Source organism: Ovis aries, chromosome 14, assembly GCF_016772045.2.
Source record: "Ovis aries strain OAR_USU_Benz2616 breed Rambouillet chromosome 14, ARS-UI_Ramb_v3.0, whole genome shotgun sequence".
NCBI classification, from domain to species: domain Eukaryota; kingdom Metazoa; phylum Chordata; class Mammalia; order Artiodactyla; family Bovidae; genus Ovis; species Ovis aries.
In genome coordinates this window covers 25,838,175-25,858,978 of record NC_056067.1, presented here as the reverse complement: position 1 = coordinate 25,858,978, position 20,804 = coordinate 25,838,175, and the positions used below count along the sequence as shown (strand labels likewise).

General features: G+C 50.9%; 1 protein-coding gene and 1 non-coding gene across 8 annotated transcripts in view; both read right to left on the bottom strand.

Moving 5' to 3' along the window:
* NDRG4 (NDRG family member 4) overlaps positions 1–15,438 on the bottom strand; it is a 43,111-nt gene extending 27,673 nt beyond the window's left edge. For 3 of the 7 annotated variants that reach the window (XM_027977900.3, XM_060398363.1, XM_060398364.1), the window contains exon 1: positions 15,041–15,131. Coding sequence is in view for 3 of the 7 variants with exons in the window: in XM_027977898.2 (XP_027833699.1) it covers positions 14,347–14,383 (37 nt within the window). In the remaining 4 variants the exon portion in view is untranslated. Of the gene's footprint in view, positions 1–14,346; positions 14,534–15,040; positions 15,132–15,382 lie in introns of those variants that run through there. The other 4 variants (XM_027977898.2, XM_027977899.2, XM_060398362.1 and 1 more) reach the window with 2 other exon arrangements.
* TRNAG-CCC (transfer RNA glycine (anticodon CCC)) lies at positions 8,225–8,297 on the bottom strand. The gene has a single exon. It is a non-coding gene; the product is annotated as a tRNA-Gly (tRNA).
* Positions 15,439–20,804: the final 5,366 nt, after the last annotated feature.

Here is a 20,804-nt window from a genome sequence, read left to right as displayed (position 1 = left end):
ACAGGAAAGGGATGAGGGAGAGAAAGCAAGGGCTCTTTGGCTGGGTGACGGAAAGGGGCCCTAGAGCAGAGTGAAGGTGGGTGAATTCTTTAAAAGGAATTGCATTTCTTTTCTATTACTTTTGGTTGCTGATTTTGTGCTTCTTTAAATGTGATTCTGTGTTGAGACCTGGGCCATGTGAACCCTCAGACTTAACAGGGTTTGAAATGTAAATGATTACTATGATCGTTCCTGAGGTGTGTAGTTGGTGCGTAGTCACCCAGTCATGTCCACCTGCTTGCGACCCCATGGACTACTGTAGCCCGCCAGGCTCCTCTGTCCATGGGATTTCCCAGGCAAGACTACTGGAGTGGTTTGCCATTTCCTTCTCCAGGGGATCTCCCCGACTCGGGGATTGAACCTGTATCTCCTGCATTAGCTAGGTGAGTTCTTTACCACTGAGCCACCTGGGAAGCCTGGAACCTATTCAATAAATGCTTCAATTAAACTGATCGGTGGCAGTTACGCATCCTATGGAATAAAGCCATCATTGAGTAGAAGCCCAGCTCAGTCAGTAGTAGGGGGCATCTGGAAATACATGCAGGGATTTGAGCTTGTCTCAGCAACCGGGAGGAGAAGGCAATGGCAACCCACTCCAGTACTCTTGCCTGGCAAATCCCATGGACAGAGGAGCCTGGTAGGCTGCAGTCCATGGGGTCGCTAGGAGGTGGATACGACTGAAGCGACTTAGCAGCAGCAGCAGCAAGCGGGGGCGCCTACAGTGGTTAGGAGTCAGAGGCAAGGAAGGCTGCCTGAGGACACTGCAGCACAGAGGAGCATCGCTCCCCACCCCAAAACGCCTTGAGCTGCCCCCCTGAGAGACACAAGAGCTGAAGGAGAAGGAAGGCCAGACACCAACAGGGTGAAGTTAGCGTATGCAGGTGAACCACATCTTGTGGGACAGGGAGAAAGCAAACTATAAAAGAGGTGGACTTTCTTGTTTTTTTAGTCATTGGAGGGAGGGTGTCTCTGCCAGGTCATGGCCAGGATCTTGGTCCAAGGCGCCCTGTGGTTGCTGCACTCCTGAAAGTCCTAGTTATGACATCCCGTTACAAGAGCCTCGAGCAAATGGAACAAGGAGCAGAGCCAATCTGACCTGGGCAGCTCCGCCCTGGGAAGGGTCCGTGCCACAGATTGAGAAGGAGGTCGCTTAGGGCAGGTTCAGACTCACGTTCAAGCCTGGGCACCTGATGCCCTTCCGTCTACCCACACCACGCCAGCCCTGTGGTTTGAAAAGAAGTCCCAGAACTCAGGGACCCAGAAATCAGGAACTTTGCTTCCAGCTGCACTGTGCAGGGGGTTGAGAGCTGTCCAAGTAGCTGGCCCCTCGTCATATCACTCTCACTGTCCGGACGCTGACCTCAGAGGCCTGGGATGGAGACAGACCTTCCCTCAGCATCCCCATCTCACAGTTGAGGCAAGAACAGGCGCACGGAGGGAGTGACTGGTGCAAGTCCCCTGTGGCACATCCAGGGAGCAACCCCAGAGCCCGTGCTCTTAAACCCGACTCTAGGGAATCCCCTGGTGGTCCAGTGGCTCAGGACTCAGTGCTCTCAATGCCAGGGCCCCAGGTTCAATTCCTGGTTAGAGAACTTAGATCCTGCAGGCTGCATTGCGGCCGACTGCCCCCACACCCCATAAAACACAAACAAACCCTACTCCACACAGGTTCTGTTTCCCTGGGGTAGATGGCCTAACAGGAGGCAGGGAACATGAGCTTGTGTTCTGGCCAGCCTCCATTCCCTCTCCCATTACAGCCCCTTGCTTGATGCCGAACTTGACCTAGACCACGTCCCCTGCTTCCTCCTTGATTTGCGCTCGTGAATTCCTATCTCTCCACAACCACCGCCACCCTGCCAACACACAGACACACACACACACACAGACACAGACACACACACTCACACAGACACAGACACAGACACACACACAGACAGACACACACACACAGACACACACACAGACACACACACAGACACACACAGACACACGCACACTCACACAGACACACACAGACACACGTACACACACAGACACACACACGCACACACAGACACACACAGATACACATACACATACACACAGACACACACGCACACACACAGACACACACAGACACACACAGACACACGCACACTCACACAGACACACACAGACACACGTACACACACAGACACAGACACACACAGAAACACACAGACACACAGACACACACAGACACACACAGACACACACAGACACACACACAGACACACACGCACACACACACAGACACACACAGACACACAGACACACACAGACACACACACAAACACACACACAGACACACACACAGACACACACACAGACTCCCACTGTGCTGAAGGCAGCCATATTTGGATGCTGACATTCACAGCTAAAGACCCCAGCTGGCTCAGTCTGCCCATTATTCCTGCAGGAAGCACATGCTTCTGTGCATGCTCTTCCCTCTGCCTGAAATGCTTTTCCCCATCACCTGCCCACAACAATGACAACAGCAATAATAATGAAAATTAATTGTTAATATTTTCTGACACGATGTGTGTTTGTTGAATGGCATGAAATGAATGAATGAATGATTCTTTGCTCAGACTGTAAAGTATTAAATGATTGGTAACCTTCAGTGCCAGTGAGATTGTGGGGAAACAATACATATTCTCATACACCACTGACTGGACTGCAGTGGGTTCAACTTGATTTGGCGGGCAAGTTGGTAGTTTGTAAAAATGCAAATCTCTCTCAATAATTTTGTTTCTAGGTATTTATCCTGAAGAAAAACATGAAGAGGCTATGCACAGGGGTGTACTCCGCAGCGCTCTTTGGAATGGGAAAAACAGTGAAAAGAATCATCACAAGGAAAATAAATGTCAGGAGAATGGTTAAATAAACCCTGGCACATCTATACCCCAGAGCACCACGCAGCTATTTAAAAAATGAGGCAGCTCCACTCAAACAGATAGGGAAGGCATTCTAAAATACGCAGGTAAGAGAAAAGGGCATGGCACAGAATAATAAGTATAAATAAATAAGCCCATTTATGTGAAAAATACATGCATGGAACAGGTACATTTATTTGCAAATTAAAAAGAAAAAAGGTCCTCGAATGAATCAGGGTAACTATAATAATGCTCATTTCAGAGGAAGAATATGTATTTGGAAGAGTCTAAAAGGAGACTTTTATTCTACATAGCAGATCTTATCAAATCTAAGATACCATCAATTAGAGCTGACACTAACATTTTATGTACCAATAGAAAAGAAAAAAAAAAAAACATTATTGATGACAGTAATACTGCCCCCTACATTTTAACTTTTTATTTTGAAATAATTTCAGATTTATAGAAAAATCACAGAAAAAAAAGCACAGAAACTTCCCACATACTCCTCATTCAGCTTCCTCTAGAATGTCAGCATGCTACAGAACCTTAAACAATTAGAGAAACCAGGAAAGAAAATACTGATATAATCCAGTGACGCAATCTGCAGACGATCACTGAATTTCACCAGTTTTCCAGCAGTCTCCCCATCTAGGATGCCACCCTGCCCTTAGCTGCCACGTGGTCCCCTCCACTCGGGGACAGTTCCTCAGTCTGTCTTTTATGATGCTGACACCCGAGAAACACTGAGTAGTTAAAATCTATAGACTGTCCCTCAGTCTGGGTTTGTCTTTTTTTTTTTTTTATGATTAGACTGAGGTTTTGTGTTTTTCACGAGAATACAGCAGAAGAGATGCGCCCTTGCCACTGTGCCATTTCATGGGGTACAAGATGTCTCATTACTGGGGAACCTTAAGCTTGACCACCTGACCCAGGTTCTGGGGTTTCTCCAGTGTAAAGTTACTATTTTTTCCTTTGTAACTAACACGTATCTCGTGGGGAGACACTTTGAGACTACGCAGACATCTTGTTTCTCATGATACTTTCCGCCCACTAATTTTAGCAACCGTGAATGAGGCTTGCCTACAGTTATTACGGTGGAATTTGCTTGATGATCGTTTTCGATTTCCATCATCCCTTCTACATTTATTAATTGGATTTCTCCTGGAAGAAACAGAGTCGTCTCTTCTTCTCCATTCACTGATTTATTCAATTACTTATTTTATTCTATGGGTTATAATCCATTTCCATTATTACTTTATTGTTCTGATTGTGCCAGATTTGGCCATTGGGAGTTAAGTTGGCTCTTGGGTCCTTTCACCATTCACTGTCTTTTAAAATTTTTTAGTAGCTTCTAATTTACTCCAAACTCATCTTATATTTCTTCTGCCTCACACACACACTTTTCTCCATCTATGTATGTATCTGTATATCTGTTAAAAATCTGGAATTTATACTGACATCTCTAATTCCAATTCAATACCACTCAGTTTATCCTAACCTCCCCCTTTCATTATTTGTAATCGTTTTTTTTTCCACAGTGAGAAACCTGGCTATCATTATCCCCAATATTTTTGTTTATTTGCTCATTCCTACTATACACACAAAGGAACTGCAGAACTGTCACTAGCATAATGAGTTTCTATCATTCAGAACTTTTGGTAATTAATTTTTAAAAATATTTTATTCTTTTAGACTTAGACCCACATCTATCACTCTTATAAGGTTTTTCTTTTTTAAAAAAATTGAAGTGTAACAATGGAATATTACTCAGCTATTAAAAAGAACGCATTTGAATCAGTTCTAATGAGGTGGACGAAACTGGAGCCTATTATACAGAGTGAGTCAGAAAGAAAAACACCAATACAGTATACTAACACATAAATATGGAATTTAGAAAGATGGTAACGATGACCCTATATGCGAGACTGCAAAAGAGACACAGATGGAAAGAACAGACTTTTGGACTCTGGGAGAGGGAGAGGGTGGGATGATTTGAGAGAACAGCATTGAAACATGTGTATTATCATATGTGAAATAGATGACCAGTCCAAGCTCGATGCATGAAGCAGGGCACTCACAGCCGGTGCACTGGGATGACCCTGAGGGATGGGATGGGGAGGGAGGTGGGAGGGGGGTTCAGGGTGGGGGATATGTGCACACCCGTGTGTACATTCATGACAATGTATGGAAAATCACTGCAATATTATAAAGTAATGAACCTCCAATTAAAATAAATAAATAAATTTTTTTTAGAAAAATTGAAGTATAGTTGCTGTACAATGCTTGTAAATTCTTGAAATCGAAGTGAAAAAAAAAATAGAAGTGAAATAAACTGCATCAGTTCTTCCTAAAACTTCTTCACATTCAGGATCCCATGTTTCTGAATTGCTCTCTTTTTTTGGCTGTGCTGGGTCTTCGTTGCTGCAAGAGGGCTTTCTCTAAGAGCTACTCTCTAGCTGCAGTGCGAAGGTTTCTCATTTCAGTGGCTTCTCTAGTTGCCGAGCACAGGCTCTAGAGCTTGCTGGCTGTAGTAGCATTGGTGGGCTTAGCTGCTCCTCGGCATGCGGAATCTTCCCTGACCAGGGATTGATCCTGCATCCTCTGCGTTGGTAGGTGGATTCTTAACCACTGGACCACCAGGGAAGTCCCACTCTGTCTTGAGGTTGTGGCTGGCTGTGCTTTCCCATGGAGTCCCAGCTCCTCTGACATCAGGAACGTCGCTGGTACAGCATTTCCCAAGAGGGCTCCGCTACCACCTCCAGGATTTCCCACCAGACTACACCTTCTGGTGTACCGTGATGGCAAAACAGTGGTCCTGGTGCCCACCTCACCAAGAGAGGATATATGTCAGAGATGTTATTAAGAAAATGTGTATCTGAGAGTTGCCGTAACATAGCTCTTTTATAAAATTTTCTTCCGTTGAGGCACAGCACCCATGTGTGAACTCTGTTTCTGTACACAACATGGTTCCAGACATTAAACACAGACATAACAAACCTCCAACCCTCAGACCAAGGGCAGACAGAATTGGAATCCCAACAATATATTCCATGTAAGCGGCTTCTGTATGGAGCCAGGAAAAAGTCCTACTGGGGCAGAGACCGTTAATTGTCCCCCAGTATCTGTTCTCCCCTTGATACTCTTAATACTAGATCCCCAAATTTTAGATGAGTAGGTAGACAAGGGAATAAAGCCTATTTATGACAACAATCAGCCAGTTAGATATAAATGGAACCATGTGACTTTGGGATAGTGGTCTTAAAGGGAGGAGACATGCCATTCTTCAACCCTTCCTTCTTTTCACTGACTGGAATACAGATGTGATGGTGAGAACTTGAGCAGCCATTTTAGACCCTGAGGCTGGATGCTAAAGGTGCTAGAGTGGCACTATAGATAGCGTCTAAGTTCCTGAGAATCATGAAGCCACAGTTCTGGATGGCCTATCTCTAGACTCTGCTTATAAAAGAGGGAAACTTTTATCTTCTTTTATCTATATTTTAATTGAGGCATATTTGATTTACAATGTAGTGTTAGTTTCAGGTATTGAGCAATGATTCAGTTATATATATATATTTTATATATTACATATATATTTCAGATTCTTTTCTGTTACAGATTATGAGATATTGAATATGGTTCCCTGTGCTACACAGTAGGTCCTTGTTTATCTATTTTAGAGTAGTGTGTATCTGTTAATCCCAAATTCCTAATTTATCCCTCCTCCCACTTTCACCTTTGGTAGCCATAAATTTGTTTTCTATGTCTGTGTGTTTCTGTTCTGCTGTTTAATCCATTATTATTATCCTTGGCTTTCTGTCACATACCATCGAAGCTAATTTAAACTTGGGACATTTTTCTTGGAGTCCCAGCCTAACATGCTAAAGGAACCCAAAGAAAAGGAATAGGATGGGGCCTGCCCGAGGGGACACAGGGAAATTCCAGGCCCGCAGATCCTCTTTGCAGTGGGCAGCCTTCTCACTTCAGAGAGTGAGCCAGCCCCTTCCAGACCACCCCTCGCAGACTCACAGAAGCTGCATCAACATTGGTAACCATGACCCACATTCAAAAGTTAAAAAGTTAAAAGTCTGGCACTTGGGGCCACAAATTCTCAAGTTTCTTTAACACAGGTCCCTCGATTCATTTCTTTATCTTTGTCTAATTTGGCAAATGCCTGGAAACAAAGATACTGGGTGTTTGTGCAAGGTTCAAAGAGGGGTAACACAAGGCAACAAGTCTCCCCCAGCTCGCAGGTCTGCAGGAAAGAGAGAGCCTGAAGGAGCAGCTTTCTGACTGCGTATTTCTCTCCCGGAAAGCCCCCATCCCCCTCTGAATTGCCTCTTGTATTCCTGTTTTGAGGAACAACACACACCTGGCAGGAAATCACCCACCCCGAGCCTCTCCCAGGGTCTCCCCGTGTCACATACAGTGTCTGCAGAAGTGGGGCCATGTGTCAGTGCCACCCAGCCCAGGCCGTTTCTTCTCATAGCAGTACCTGGTTGGGGAAATGTCACCTGCGCCCCATTCTCAGCCCGTGGTACAGGAACGACCACGCTCTCAGGGCGGCCGAGTGGCTCAGGTCTACGTCCTTCATTTATTCACTCATTCATTCAGTCGCCAAATACTGACCTCCTATGTGCCAGGTACTGTTTCAGGCACCAGAGATAAAAGACTGATGATTACAGACAAGAAGCCCTACATCTGGGGAACTTTCAGGAGAATTCCAATCAACAAATCCAAGTAAACACACGGTGTGCCAGACATGCCAGGCGCACCAGGAAGCAACCTCATAGTAGGGGGAGGAGCGAGAGGCTGTGATCTGAAACAGAGTGTAAGAGTGGGCCTCCCTGAGAAGGTGATGAGAGCAAAGGCGTGGAGGAGCTGAGGGAGGGGGCTGTGTGGATGCCTAGGAGAGTGCTCAGGGCAGAGGGAACAGGCAGGTGTTTGCCTGGGGGCTTCCGGTAGGTGTGAGGAAGGCAGCCAGTGAGGCTGGAGCAGAGTGAATCGAGGGGAGCGGGGAGGGAGGGGTAAGGACCAAGAGTGAACAGTGGAGGAGGCATCAGATCACGTTTCATCTAGGAGGTCTGTTAGAATAACTCTGGCTTTTCCTGAGGCACCTTAGAGGTCTTGGTTTTTTAAAACCATTTATTTGTTTGGTTGCACTGGGCCTTGCTTGTGGCGTGTGGGGTCTTTGTTGCAGTGTGTGGGATCTTTTTTTTTTTTAAGTTGCAGCATGCAGAATCTTTAGTTGTAGCATGTGGGAGATTTTAGTTGGAGCACTCGGGATCTAGTTCCCTGACCAGGGATCGAACCTGAACCCTCTGCATTGGGAGTGCAGAGTCCTAGCCACTGGACCACCAGGGAAGTCTCTGCCTTGGAGGGTTTTGAGCAGCAGGGTGATGTGATAGGATTTCCATGTTAAAGTCTCCCTTCTCCTGCTATGTGTGGAGCAGACCTAGGGCATGGGGGTGGCAGCAGGAAGACCAGTCATTGCAGTAATCCAGGAAAGAGATGCTGAAGGCCTGGGTGGAGGTGGTGGCCCGGTATATTCTGAGGGTAGAGCTGGCGGGAGCTGCAGGTGGATAGGATGTGGGGCATGAGAGACAGAGAAGAGTCCAGGGTGATTTGGGTTTGTCCTGAGCCACTGGAGGGAGAGAGCTGCTGTTTATGGGTCCAGAAGGCCTTGGGAAAAAGAAGTTGGGGTTGAGGGGAAAGCCCAGGCAGTTGGCTTAAACTCGAGCCAGGGGGTGCTGCCAATGGGGTGATGGACTGGGTCCATCACCACAGAGATGGGGTCTGAACCCAGAGCTCTCACCTGATGGGTGAGAAGCAGGTGTGTGCTCAGGCGGGACAGGCCAGGATTCTCACTCGCCCAGGACTGGAGCATCACCAGGCACACAGGGCCTACGCTGCCCTCCCCACCCCTGCCCCAACATAAACTGAAAAAACTTCTTGGTCCTCAAAGGACCTCAAAGGTCCTCAATAGGTTATGGGGCTATAGACGTATGGTCATTTTGGTCAGTTTGGTGTTTAAAGCACCTTAGGATTGGGACTTCCCTGGTGGTCCACTGGCTAAGGCCCTGCACTCCCAATGCAGGGGGCCCAGGTTTGTCCCTGGTCAGGGAACTAGATTCCACATGCTGCAGCTAAGAGTTCACAACTGAAGTGTGAACTAAGAGGGAGCTAAGAGTGCCGCAACTGAAGACCCCACATACTGCAAACAAGGTCTGATGCGCGTGTGCACAGCTGTGCCTGACTTCTAAACCCCGTGGACTGCAGCCCACCAGGCTCCTTGGTCCATAGGATTTCCCAGGCAAGTATACCAGAGTGGATTGCCATTTCCTCCTCCAGGGGGATCTTCCTGACCCAGGGATCCAGCCTGTGTCTCCTGCCTCTTAACCTGCTGAGCCATCAGGGAAGCCATTCTAGGGATTAGGATCATAATATATTTGGGGGCTAAAATTCACCCTAGCATGTGTGTAAACACACACACACACACACCCCAGCTGTGCGTTATCCACTTTGCTTACAATGACTTCCTCCTCTCTATACTTATGGAAAGGCAAGTTCAATATCTACCGTGATGACCCTTCCTCCCTAGAGTTTTTTTTCCAAGAACATACCCTCTCCACAAAAGCAGACTTCAGACCGCTTTTAGAATTCCTCCAGGAATTCTGGTTTCATCAGACCCCTAGAGCTTTGCACGTTCCCCCATGCATTTGTTAATTTTTCATTTTTAAAAATAGAACTTGAATGTCATGCAACACACATTCTCTGAGAAAAGTCAGACAGAAGAGCAAAAAGAAGTAAAAAATCACATATGATCCTAGTAACCAGAGGAAACCACTGCTAACATTTTTGCTTATTGCTTTTCACTTCCAGTGCTAATCTGTACATTTAAAAACAAAAAACACTGTTCTGAAACATCTTTTGGACTCTGGAGCCAGATCTCCTGGTTGAAATTTCAGCCAGTTACTTGCCATCTGTGTGACCTTAAGCAAGTTACTTAACTTCTCTGGGCTTTGGTTTCCTCATCTGTCTAAAAGGAGGAAATAACAGCACATATTTCATAGGGTGAGTTAACATATAGAAAGTGCTTTGGACTGTGCCTGGCACACGACAAATGCCAGAGAAGTGTGAGCTGTCATCACGTTATTATATGTATATCAGGAGACATCTGTTCAGGTGGGCAAGTGACTTCCGGTAGCCTAGTTCCAGCTGCCTGAGCTTCCCTGCTGAGAGTGTGCTCCTGTTGATTTAGCCTCCCCTACTGTCAGGCATTTAAGTTGTCTCCAGTTGTTTTTCTTTCCTTTCTATAAGCAACTAGGTGATAACATCCTTGAACAAACACCTCTGAACACATCTTTATTTGTTCTTAAAAATTCAACTGCTGAGTCACAGACCATACATATTTTTGAGCTTTTGATACATCATTGCCATCTTGCCCTTCATAAAATTGAAGCAGTGGAACAGCTTGCCCATCTCCCCACACCCCGTGTAAGTATCGGCGCCTCTCCCACCTGGTCTAGCAGCCCACGTGTCCCTTCACACCTGACGCCAGCACCTGAGTGAAGCAGTGAAGTTTACTAAAATGGATGGGCTAGCAATGAGGATTCAGGGTCCTGGTGGGGGGGGGGGGTTGGTAAACCTTGCCTCAGTTTCCCCCACATATAAATAAATGGGTCAGAGATATACCTGCCCACAATCTAACACTATTTAAATACACATTCCACATGTTAAAATGATACCAAAATTCCAGACTGAACTGGCCAAAGTTCGGCTTTCTAATCACACATCAAGCATATTTTTGAAAGTTTCCAGCGTCTAATACTGAGGCTCCCAAGGGACCATTTTTCAGAGCCTTCAATCTGCCATTTTAGAGCTCTGACTCCAAACCCTCCTAGAGACAGACTGCTGGAGAACAAATGCACGAAAACCATCACCTTCCTGCTTGCAGACAGACAAATGTCCCACTTTTCCCATCTCACTAAGGAATAAAAAAAGGCACCGAGCGTCTGTCCTTTGAGGCCTCAGAGAGCTTGTGCGTGGGCAGGACAGAGTCCTGGGTCCTTCTTACCACGCTAACGAGGGAGGGCCTTTGTTCCCATTTTATTGATAGACAGACGGAGACTTGGAGAAATTAAGAATATGCTCAGGAGCTGAGAGCAGAGAGGAGACTCTGACATTCACACCCTCTGATTCCTGAATCCCTGCTCTCGCTGTGCGGGAGCACCCTGGAAGGGCGTCTGGAAACTAGGTGCTGGCTGCCTAAGCATTGCTCGAGGGCGAAGGACCACCCCCTCTTCTCGCTGAAACAAAAAGACAGGCTCAGGCTGCCCATAACAATTCACGGGCATTCTTCCAGCCCCATAAGTGAGGGGGACCTAGCTTTCCCTACCTTGTGTCAGAGCTGTGGGCATCAGACCAGCAGGACCCAATCCTAGAAAATCATGTCTCCCCTTCCCATGTGACGGGGAACCTAAGGCTGAAGCAGAGTCCCCCAGAGGCACATCTCAGGAGGCCTGGATTGTGTGGAGAGTCCAGAGGAAGAAAGGAGCTGGAAATTCCCTGAAGAAGGGATCCGGTGACTGGAGCACAGAGGGAAGGGGAGGAGACCCCAGGACATAGCTTAGGGACAACGGCCCCACCTCTGCCATTCACTGCCCACCTGCCAGCTGCTGTCAACATTTCACACACAGTCTCACCACTCTTGGTGGCACCAGGATGAGCCCATTTCACAGATGAGGAAAGTGAAGGGTAGAGCAGCTGTGAGACTGGCCTGGAGGAGCCAGGCAGTTAGAAACGCATAGGATGGCTCAGGGCTCAGGACTCAGGTTCGAAACAAAGCACCACCTCTTCTCAGCCATTTGACATGAGGCAGAGACTGGCCTCACTGGTAAAATGATCACAATAATGAAATGGGAGAATGTGAAAACTATAAACAGCTCAATAAACATCAATTGAACAGCGGTTCAGTGAAATAATTTCCTAATGCTGATGTGCGGGCAGGGAGTTGGAGACCTCTGTGAAATTATCCTGGAGATGCTGCTGAGCCTGGCTCAGTCAACAATTATTGAGCGCTTACTGTATGCCACCACAAGAAACCAGCCACCACCTGTGACCTGCTCATTGGCCAGTGGAGCAGATGGGTCAGGTTTACACAGATGCATGCAACAGGGATAAAGCGGGTGAAAGCAGATCCAGACTTCCCAGTGGCCAATCAGCCAGGGCAGCTGGACTCTCCATCACAGGGACAGCTAAGACCAAGGGACCTGAGGGGAGATGAAGCCCGCGAGGTGCCCACCAGGGGCCAGGCCCCAGCCAGGAGTGTCTCCTGTGCCATTTCAGCAAGCTCCACCCCAGCTTACAGAGGGAGGGGTCAACAGTTTCACCTCTAAGATGAGAAAACTGGAGTCAGAGAGGTTAAGCCACCTATCTGAGGTCATGCAGCTGGCCTGCAGAGGGACTGGGATAGAACCCAGATTGGTGAGACCAGTAAGAGGATGGGAGGGAGTTGGAGAAAGAGAGAAGGCTGGGAAAACCACTGGAGCGGAGGCATGCCCTGTCTCCCAGGGCCTGGTGAGAGAAAATGGCAATGGGACCCAGGACTGAAGACAGTGGCCAAGGGAGCCCTGTTCCAGCCTGGCCGGGGCACAGAGTCCGCGAGAAGTGGGCAAGTCTGTCTGATGAGGGAGGAGGGGCCCTAACCTGTGTAGCCAGAGGATGAGGGTACACTGTATTGGGGCCCCAAAGCCTGGAGCCCCACCAGAGCCCCCACACATGTCTCCCACCAATATTCCTCCTCCAGGCCCTTCTGGGGCTAAAGGAGAAGGATCCAGGAGTTCTGTCCTGCGTGCGGAGCTCTAAAAACCCACCCACGGAGTGGTGAAAACTTTTGCTCCAGGGGATTAACAAGTCCAGCCACCTGTGCAATTCCCTTTGAAGTCGGGAGGACTGGCCTGCCTCAGGCGAGTTCTACACAGAAAATAGGCAGGGAACTGGCGGGGGAGCTGTTGGCTAACTGGGCTCGGATCTTGCTCTTCTGTACGCTTGGTCAGTGTTCCCAGTGCTCCAGGAACAGCGCCCATCTCCTCTTCTCTATGAGCCTGGCCTGAGCCAAGGAGGGCTCACTGTTACTTGAACCCATACCCAGAACTCCAAACTTTACCTAACCCTCCCCCGCACTCCATCACACACGCTCCAGCCCTCCAGCCTCTGCTTAGTTCAAGCCTCTCTCATATCCCAAGCCCTCTGCATATGCTGGTCCCTCCATTCTTCAGCCTGTAGCACTGCCTCCCTCTCCATTAATAGAAAATCTGTCTTTTAGGGTGCAGTTCAAATGCTGCCACACGCTCAGATCTCTCCTGCCCTTATCTCCCACCTCAGGCTCCAACCTGCTTCTTTAGTGTGTCCCCACACCAAGCCCCCTTCCCTGTCCTGTCCTCTGTTCCCATGCACCCGGTGGCAAGGTCCTCCAGGTGAGGGACTGAACCTCCCAGGTGCCAGAGGACATTTTCTGGAACCCATGTGTCCTTGCAGGACACGCTGACTGGGCACCCCAGAGCCCGGCACCTGGGGGCATCTGGACCTCCCTGCTGTTCCCAGCCCCCATCCTCCTGTCTGGGTCTCTCTGCACGTCTCCCCTGGGGAGGCCACAGGAGCCACCAGCAGGGTTGGCCCTTCCTGTCTGGGAGAGTGCCTCCACCCTTCAGACCCCTTGCTCCGTCTCCTTCCTCTTCTCCAGAGCAGACCCAGTGTCCTCTTTTGCTTCCAGCCACTGCTCCCGGGATGTGGTTTCCAGCAGAGTGGCTGGCCACTTCTTCAGAGGGGCCCAAGGCTGAAAGTTCCTGGTCATCAGGGTCCAGTCTGGCTCCCCATTCTCCTGGTCACTGGCCTCTACTCCCAGCGAGTAACTTCTCCTCCCAGGGAGGGCTGCTCAGATTGCCACAGGGAGCCGGAGATCCGAGCCCCCTCCCTCGCCAGCCCCGAAGTCTATTGGAGCCCAGGGAGCTTCTTTCTTGGGGGGAACCGATCGACACTGATAGAAGGGCAGGGGCTCCAAGCTCCCTTTCTTCTTTTGAAGACCTGACTAGAGCTTGACTCCAGCGGGCCGCTCCCCCGACCGCATCCCGGCAGCAAGCGCTCTACCCACCCCGACGCCGACCGCGGAGACTCAGAGAGCAAAGCCGGGCAGGGCACCGCCCCAAGTCCTCTCCCGGGGCCCGGCTCTGCACAGGAGCCCGCAGCGCACAAGGTAGGAATGAGCTGGTGTCCGCACCCCCTCCTCCTGCGCCAACCCGAGACACCCCAGAGCCCTGGCCGCCGCCACCGCGCCCGGCTCCTGCTCCGACTCGGAAAGTAGCTGGCGGCGAGGCCGCGCCGAGGGGCGGCGGCCGGGAAGGGTCGGCGATACCTGTCAGCAGCTCGATCTTGTGTCCGAGCACCTTCATCTCGGCGTCCGGAGCTGCCCGGCTCGCGGCTACGGCGTCGGGGGAGTGCGCTCGGCGGAGCCAGGGACAGGAGCGCGGGAGGCGAGGAGGGAAGCGGCAGGAGAGCGAGGAGCGGAGCAGGAGGAGCCGCCGGGAGCCGGGAGCGCTCTCGCCGCCCCCCACGCCGCGCTCCCCCCCTCCAAACCGGTTTAAAAAAATCCACCAATTGCACGACCGCGCACCCCTAAAAGGCGCCCGCCGCCACCTGGTCCGGGTGAACTCCGGGAGGCGGAGAGAGAGCGCGGGGTGGGCGCGGGTGACACTCCGGGAGGCGACGGGAGGGGGCCCCTCTGCCCGCCGCGCGTACAAAAAGGCCCTGCCGCCCCCGATGTCGCGATCGGGGAGGCGCGGGGGGCGAGGTGCGGCGGTGGCCCTGGCCGGGGTGGGGGTGGGGGAGTCCCCGTGTCGGGCCGGGAAGGCGAAGAGGAAGAGCCCTGGCGGGGTGGAGTGGGGTGGGGAGGAGATGCCGCCCTCCTAGGCGAAGTGTGGCCCGGCTACAAGGCGGCCGGCTCGCGGGTCTGGGTCGCGCGCGGGGGCTGCACCGAGGCGGTGGGGCCAGCCGGGGCTGCAGTGGCCGGGGGGTGGCGGGAGATGGGCCTCGGGGCGCTGCCGACTCACCTAGAGAGACGCGAGCAAGACAGACGCGCAGGCGGGGAGCCAGGCCTCCGCGCCGCCGCCGCCAACGCGCGGGTGCAGGTGCGGGCAACCCGGGGCCCCTCCGCAGAGCCACCGCTGCTGAGGGCGGGGGCCGGGCGGGGGCCGGGCCGGGGGCGGCGCGCCGCGGGGGGCGTGCCCACGAGGGCGCGGGGAGGGTGGGCGCTTGTCCCGGTGCTGCGCCGGGCCTGGGGGCTGGACCCGGGAGGCGGTTCCTGGGCGCGCGGCTTCCGCCTCCCGCAGCAAGCTAGACACCCGGACACCCGAACCCAGCGGAGAGCCCGGCTTGATCGGCCTGCTCCTCACCTCCTGCAGGAGGCCGGAGGAAGGGTCCCCGCTGCTCCGAGTGCGCCGGGAGCGGTGGGAGGCCCCGCCCGCCCCGCCCGTCCCCTGGTCGCCGCGCCACGTCGAGCTCCCGAGGGAGGGAGCGGTCTCTGCCCTAGTCTTTGTTTAGATTCCCCGGGAGCCGGAGGAGACAGCACCCCGCTCCGCCGCCCCTGTCGCTGGCTGGGAACCGCTGGGGGACAGTCCTGGGGGGAGTCTGAAAGAGCCAGGTGCTCAGCGGGGCTTTGGGTCGTCGTCGCCTGTTTGCAGAGCCTGAGGGTTTCCTTGGGGAAACTCATGCGGGAGTAACTCCAGGCACAGGTGTTTGGGGCCCTCAAGTTCCCCCTCCCTACCCCCAGAGCTTCCTCCCCACCCCCCTAACAGAATGTGTCCAAGTCCCTGCTCTCCGCCATTCACTCTCTATCATCTGAGCCAGTAGGAACCTGGGGACCCCTTTGGTCCTCACGCTCCTCTGGTCAGGCCCAGGGACCTTGCTCTCACCTGTTACCCCAGGAGAGGGAGCGCCAGCGTCCCCGGATGGAGTCCTATTGTAGGGAGAATGGGAATGAGATGACCTGAGAAACTTTACTTGGGGAGGGGGGGCAGCTCAAGTGGAGGGCTCCTGGAGACCAGGGTTCTACCTGGGTTCTGCCACTGACTTTGGGCAGGGCTCTGCCCCTCCTGATCCAGCCTTTCGGGGGCACAGTGACTGTATGGGACCAGGTCATCTGGGCAGTCTGGGATGTTTCAGGCTGAGAGGTCAATGTGATTCTTCAAGGTCTCTCCCCTCTTAACTGGATCTTTATCTGGACTAGTTTGTAGTCCCATCTTTCCCTCAACTCCAGGCTTCAGAGGAAGCTACTATGATCTTGAGTTAACCCACTCACCAATGTTTAGGAAGCTGGTAAGACTTGGTGGCCCCAGATGGGGTGCATATTCCTGCTTGGGGTGCAGTATATAGACTGCAAGCTTGGGTTCTCCTTACAACCTTGGGACTCACCTTGGGGAAATCCTTGCCTCTCAGTTTCCTCCTTTGCAAAGGGGATGCTGAGGGGAGGTGGTGACAGAGTAAACCTCTATATCCAAAACACCCAGGAAGCCGGTTCTATAGATACAAGTCTGGAGCTGGTCCTTAAGAGCACAGGCTGGTTCTACAATTTCCTGGTTGTGTGACTTATCCTCTCCGAGGCTTCATGTCATACTCTGTGAAACTGGGATGATGCTGACCTCAGAGGGTGCCTAAGAATTCACTGATGGCATAGAATGCTTTAGTATAGTGCCAGACACACAGTTGAAACACTCAGTAAATAGTCCCTATGATTACTGATGATAAACTGTAATTATTGTATTAGAGATTCTTTCAGGCTTTTCTGAATTCTACCCTTTCCAATAATTTCAGAGCTAGTCATTGAACAAAACTGATTGCTGATGTTCTAGTAACATAATTCACAAGGCCTAGCCTGTTCTAAATTCCCTGGAGGGAGACAGGCCCCAGGAGGATGTAAAAGACTGCCTGATAACAGATTTGACGCTGTGACTCAACAGTCTCTGTGCAGAATGCTGTCTGCCAGGGACTTGAAGTAACGTGGACAACCCACCTGGCTCAGAATGCATGAACCCCAAGTGGGCATTCAAGGGGTCAGGTTGAGGATATGAAGTCCTAAGAAAATGTAGCGATTCAACAGGTGATGAAGCAATGTGATTGTATGAACACTGCCCTCGCCGGGGCCTGTTGAATCAAGGCAAGTTGCTTCAGGTATAGGCAGGGAGGGGGGCTCTGAGCCCTTCTGGAAGAGTCAGTCATGCTGGGCAGAGGAGTCCCAGCTGAGTCAGTAGATGGACAAGGGCTCCGTTCCTTTTTCTCCAGGGCTCTTCTTCATCCTTGTGATGGAAGCATGGTGTTTGGAGGCAGGTTGGGTGGCAGAGTTTTAGACATATATATATATATATTTTTTTAAATTTTTATTTACTTATTGGCTGTGCTGGGTCTTTGTTGCTGCGCATGGGTTTTCTCTAGTTTTGGCGAGTGGGGGCTACTCTCTAGTTGTAGTGTGCGGGCTTCTTACTGTGGTGGCTTCTCTTGTTGCAAAGCACAGGCTCTGGAGCGTGGGCTCAGTAGCTGCGCCACTTGGGCTTAGTTGCTCTGCAGCATGTGGGATCATCCCAGACCAGGGATGGAACCAGTGTCCCCTGCACTGCAAGGCAGATTCTTAACCACTGGATCACCAGGAAAGCCCTTGGCAGGGTTTTTAACAGAGGAAAGCAGGGCATGGCAGATGGCCAGGGTGTTGGCTGGGAGAGGGGGCCTCTAAGACATGTCCCTCAAGCCTCACTCCTCATTATGAGAAAAAGGCTGCAAAAGTTGCTGCCCTCTCTGGACTTACCTTTTTCCCATTTGTAGACCAGGGAAGAGACTGCCTCAGCTGCAGACAAGATCCAGCCTATCTGAAGATCTCTCTGGGCCTTCATTTCCCGATCTGGAAACTCTAGCAAAGATATCAGTCTGGGTGGCTGCAGGAACTAGAAACCTACTCTGTCTGGTGTAAGCAAGACAGAGCTATGTTAGAAAGATGGAGGGCAGCCCTGGGGATCTCAGGATGCAGGCCCAATCCCGAAGTATCGATGCTATGCCCCCACAGATGCTACCGCAGCACCGCCCCTGGGCAGGGATGTGGGATAATAGCATCAGACCATGGCTGCCTCTGAAGCAAGAAGTGCTATGGCCGCTTTGTCACTAGGATGAATTGTTCATATGGTCTTGGCTTTCTTATGTTACCAGATTCTAATTCACAGACAAGAATGGGATGTCTGATAGGAGGTGCCTGGACCACGTACTCTGTCAAAGCTGCAAGGGAGGCTGGGAAAAGGTATTTTCAGTTTCTCTGGTGGGAGGTGGACCCTGCCTCATAGGAAGGGCATGTCAGATGCTGGTGGCCGAAAGAGTGACGGGTGCCCACTTCAGATAATGATGGACTCGTGAAGCTGCTGTGAGATGACGCACACGGGCACTCAGCTCCAAACCTGGCATGGAGGGAACACAGTGTCCTAGGTCGTTGAAAGTCATATCACACTGCCAATCTACAGTGTCAGGCAAGGATGCTCCTTCATCCTTCAGTCTTTGATTTTTCAGCAGGTGAAAGACACAAGGACCTTGAGGACAGTATGGCTTGCTGCCCTTCCAGATGCAGAGGCAGCTCTGGTCCCGCTGCCAGGAGGACAGGTGACTGTGTTTTTCCATTGTGGTGATGAATTGGGCTGAGTCACCATCCCTCTCCAGTCCCCTCGTGACCATGACTGGGAGCAAGTGAAAAGAACCAGCAGGTGGGGTCAGGGGCACAGAGGATCCTGGGGCCATGGAAGCGTCCTCTCTTAGCAAGGGGAGGGTGAGCAGAAATGGTACCCCCCCGCCCCCCACACACACACCTAACCCTCCCTACTCGCTCATCGTGAGTCAGACGGCCTCAGGGAGAGAAGAGAGGATCCTTTCTCCTCTTTTACAGGCTTGGCTGAGTGCCTCTTTGGTGCCAAGATCTGTGCTGAGTGCACTGGAGAGACCAGAGCAGACCAGGCCCTGACCTTGCCTTTCAGGTTTGTGCACCAATGCAGGGAGCCAGCTCAGAGTCCCATAATCTGGGTTCTGAGCAGACTCTGCTGACATGTGCAGTTGAGGTTCCTGTGCAGTACAGTGGGGGCCTGGAGGGGTCAGCAAGGGCTTTATGGAGGAAGTGGCATCTGAGCCTGCAGAGAGGCGGGTCAGAGGATGGAGACAGAAGAGGGGGTGATTGGGAGAGAGGATCCCTGAATCCATCCATCCATCCAACACTGGGTCAGCCAGGCCCTGTGATAAGCTCTGGGAGGCAAAGAGCTGAGCGTGCTACAGCCTTGCCCTCTATCAGGAGCTCCTGGATTGACGTGGAAAAGGCCGGGTATGCATGAGCAGATGATAAGGAAGCTGAAATGAGCAAGTGGGCAGCGGCAAGTGCCTGATCTCAGGCACTCTGGAATTTCACCAGCCACCAGATTATCTGCTCCCTGCTCCTGGGCCACCCTGCACTACTCACTGGCTATGTTGCCACCTCCTTTTTCCCATAACATGGAACAACACTCCCTCACCCTGTCCCCCGCCGCAGGGTCCACCCTTTGCTCTCCAGGAGACTCCAGACACCCTACTCTGTCCTCCCCCATCCCAGAGGACAGCAGAGCACCCACCAGTTCCCTTTGAGAGTGCTCTCCATCTCCCCTGGAAGCTTTACCAGACATATGCAGCCCCAGTATATGCCGAGTCCAGCAAAGGGGTGATCTGATAATATATCTTTAAAATTCCAAAAGTTATCTATGCTCAATGCAGAACATTCAGTGCAGAGGAAAAAATTAAAACCACTCATAATTCCATTGCCTAAAGATAACCAGTGTTCACATGTTAACACTGGGGAGGGGTACGTCCTTCAGCACTTTGTGTTTTTTTCCCCAAGGAATCATACCGCATATATTTTTGCCACTCTTATCTTTTTTCACTTGCCAGTAGATCATCAACATTGACCCTGATCAAATTACTCTTCTGCAATGCAATTAGAAGAGCTACACTGTCTTTATTGTGTGAAGTGAAGTGAAAGTCACTCAGTCATGTCTGACTCTTTGTGACCCCATGGACTATACAGTCCATGGAATTCTCTAGGCCAGAATACTGGAGTGGGTAGCCTTTCCCTTCTCCAGGGGATCTTCCCAACCCAGGGATCAAACCCAGGTTTCCCACACTGCAGGTGGATTCTTTACCACCTGAGCCACAAGGGAAGCCCATTATTGTGTGGGTGCTGCATTATTTTCTGAGCTAGTCCCACAGTATTGGGCGTGTAGGAATGTTTCCAATTTTTCAGTTAGAAACATTGTTGCTAGTAATTTATGCCAAGATGCTACTTTGCTCACAGCTCTTGGATGACCTCCTAAGGCCACCTTGCAGCCTCCTTTTGCCCGGCTACTTGACCTCTGACCTCTCTGACCTCTGCCAAGGTTCGCCCATCTATCCTTGACAGGAGACCTATATTGTGGTGCCCTAATTGGCTTTGTACCTATGCAGGTTCATTCAAGGATCCTTGGGGGAAAGTGAGTGATTATCCCACCTTCCCAATTGTGCTAATTTCATTTTAAAGCCTAATTTTTTTTGATCTTGTGATGTTACCAATGGGGGAAACTGAGCTAAGGGTACACAAGACCTCTCTGTAATTTTTTTTCAATTTCCTGTAAATCTATCATTACTTCCAATAAAACTTTCAAAAAACAAACAAAGTTCAGGTAGTCCTGGAGGGATCTATTTGGCCCCAGTTTCAGGAACTAATGTTTTCAAGTCTACACTTTGTCGCAAGGCCCAGAAATAAGAGTTCCCTGCTTCAGTTTCCCCTGAAGGGTG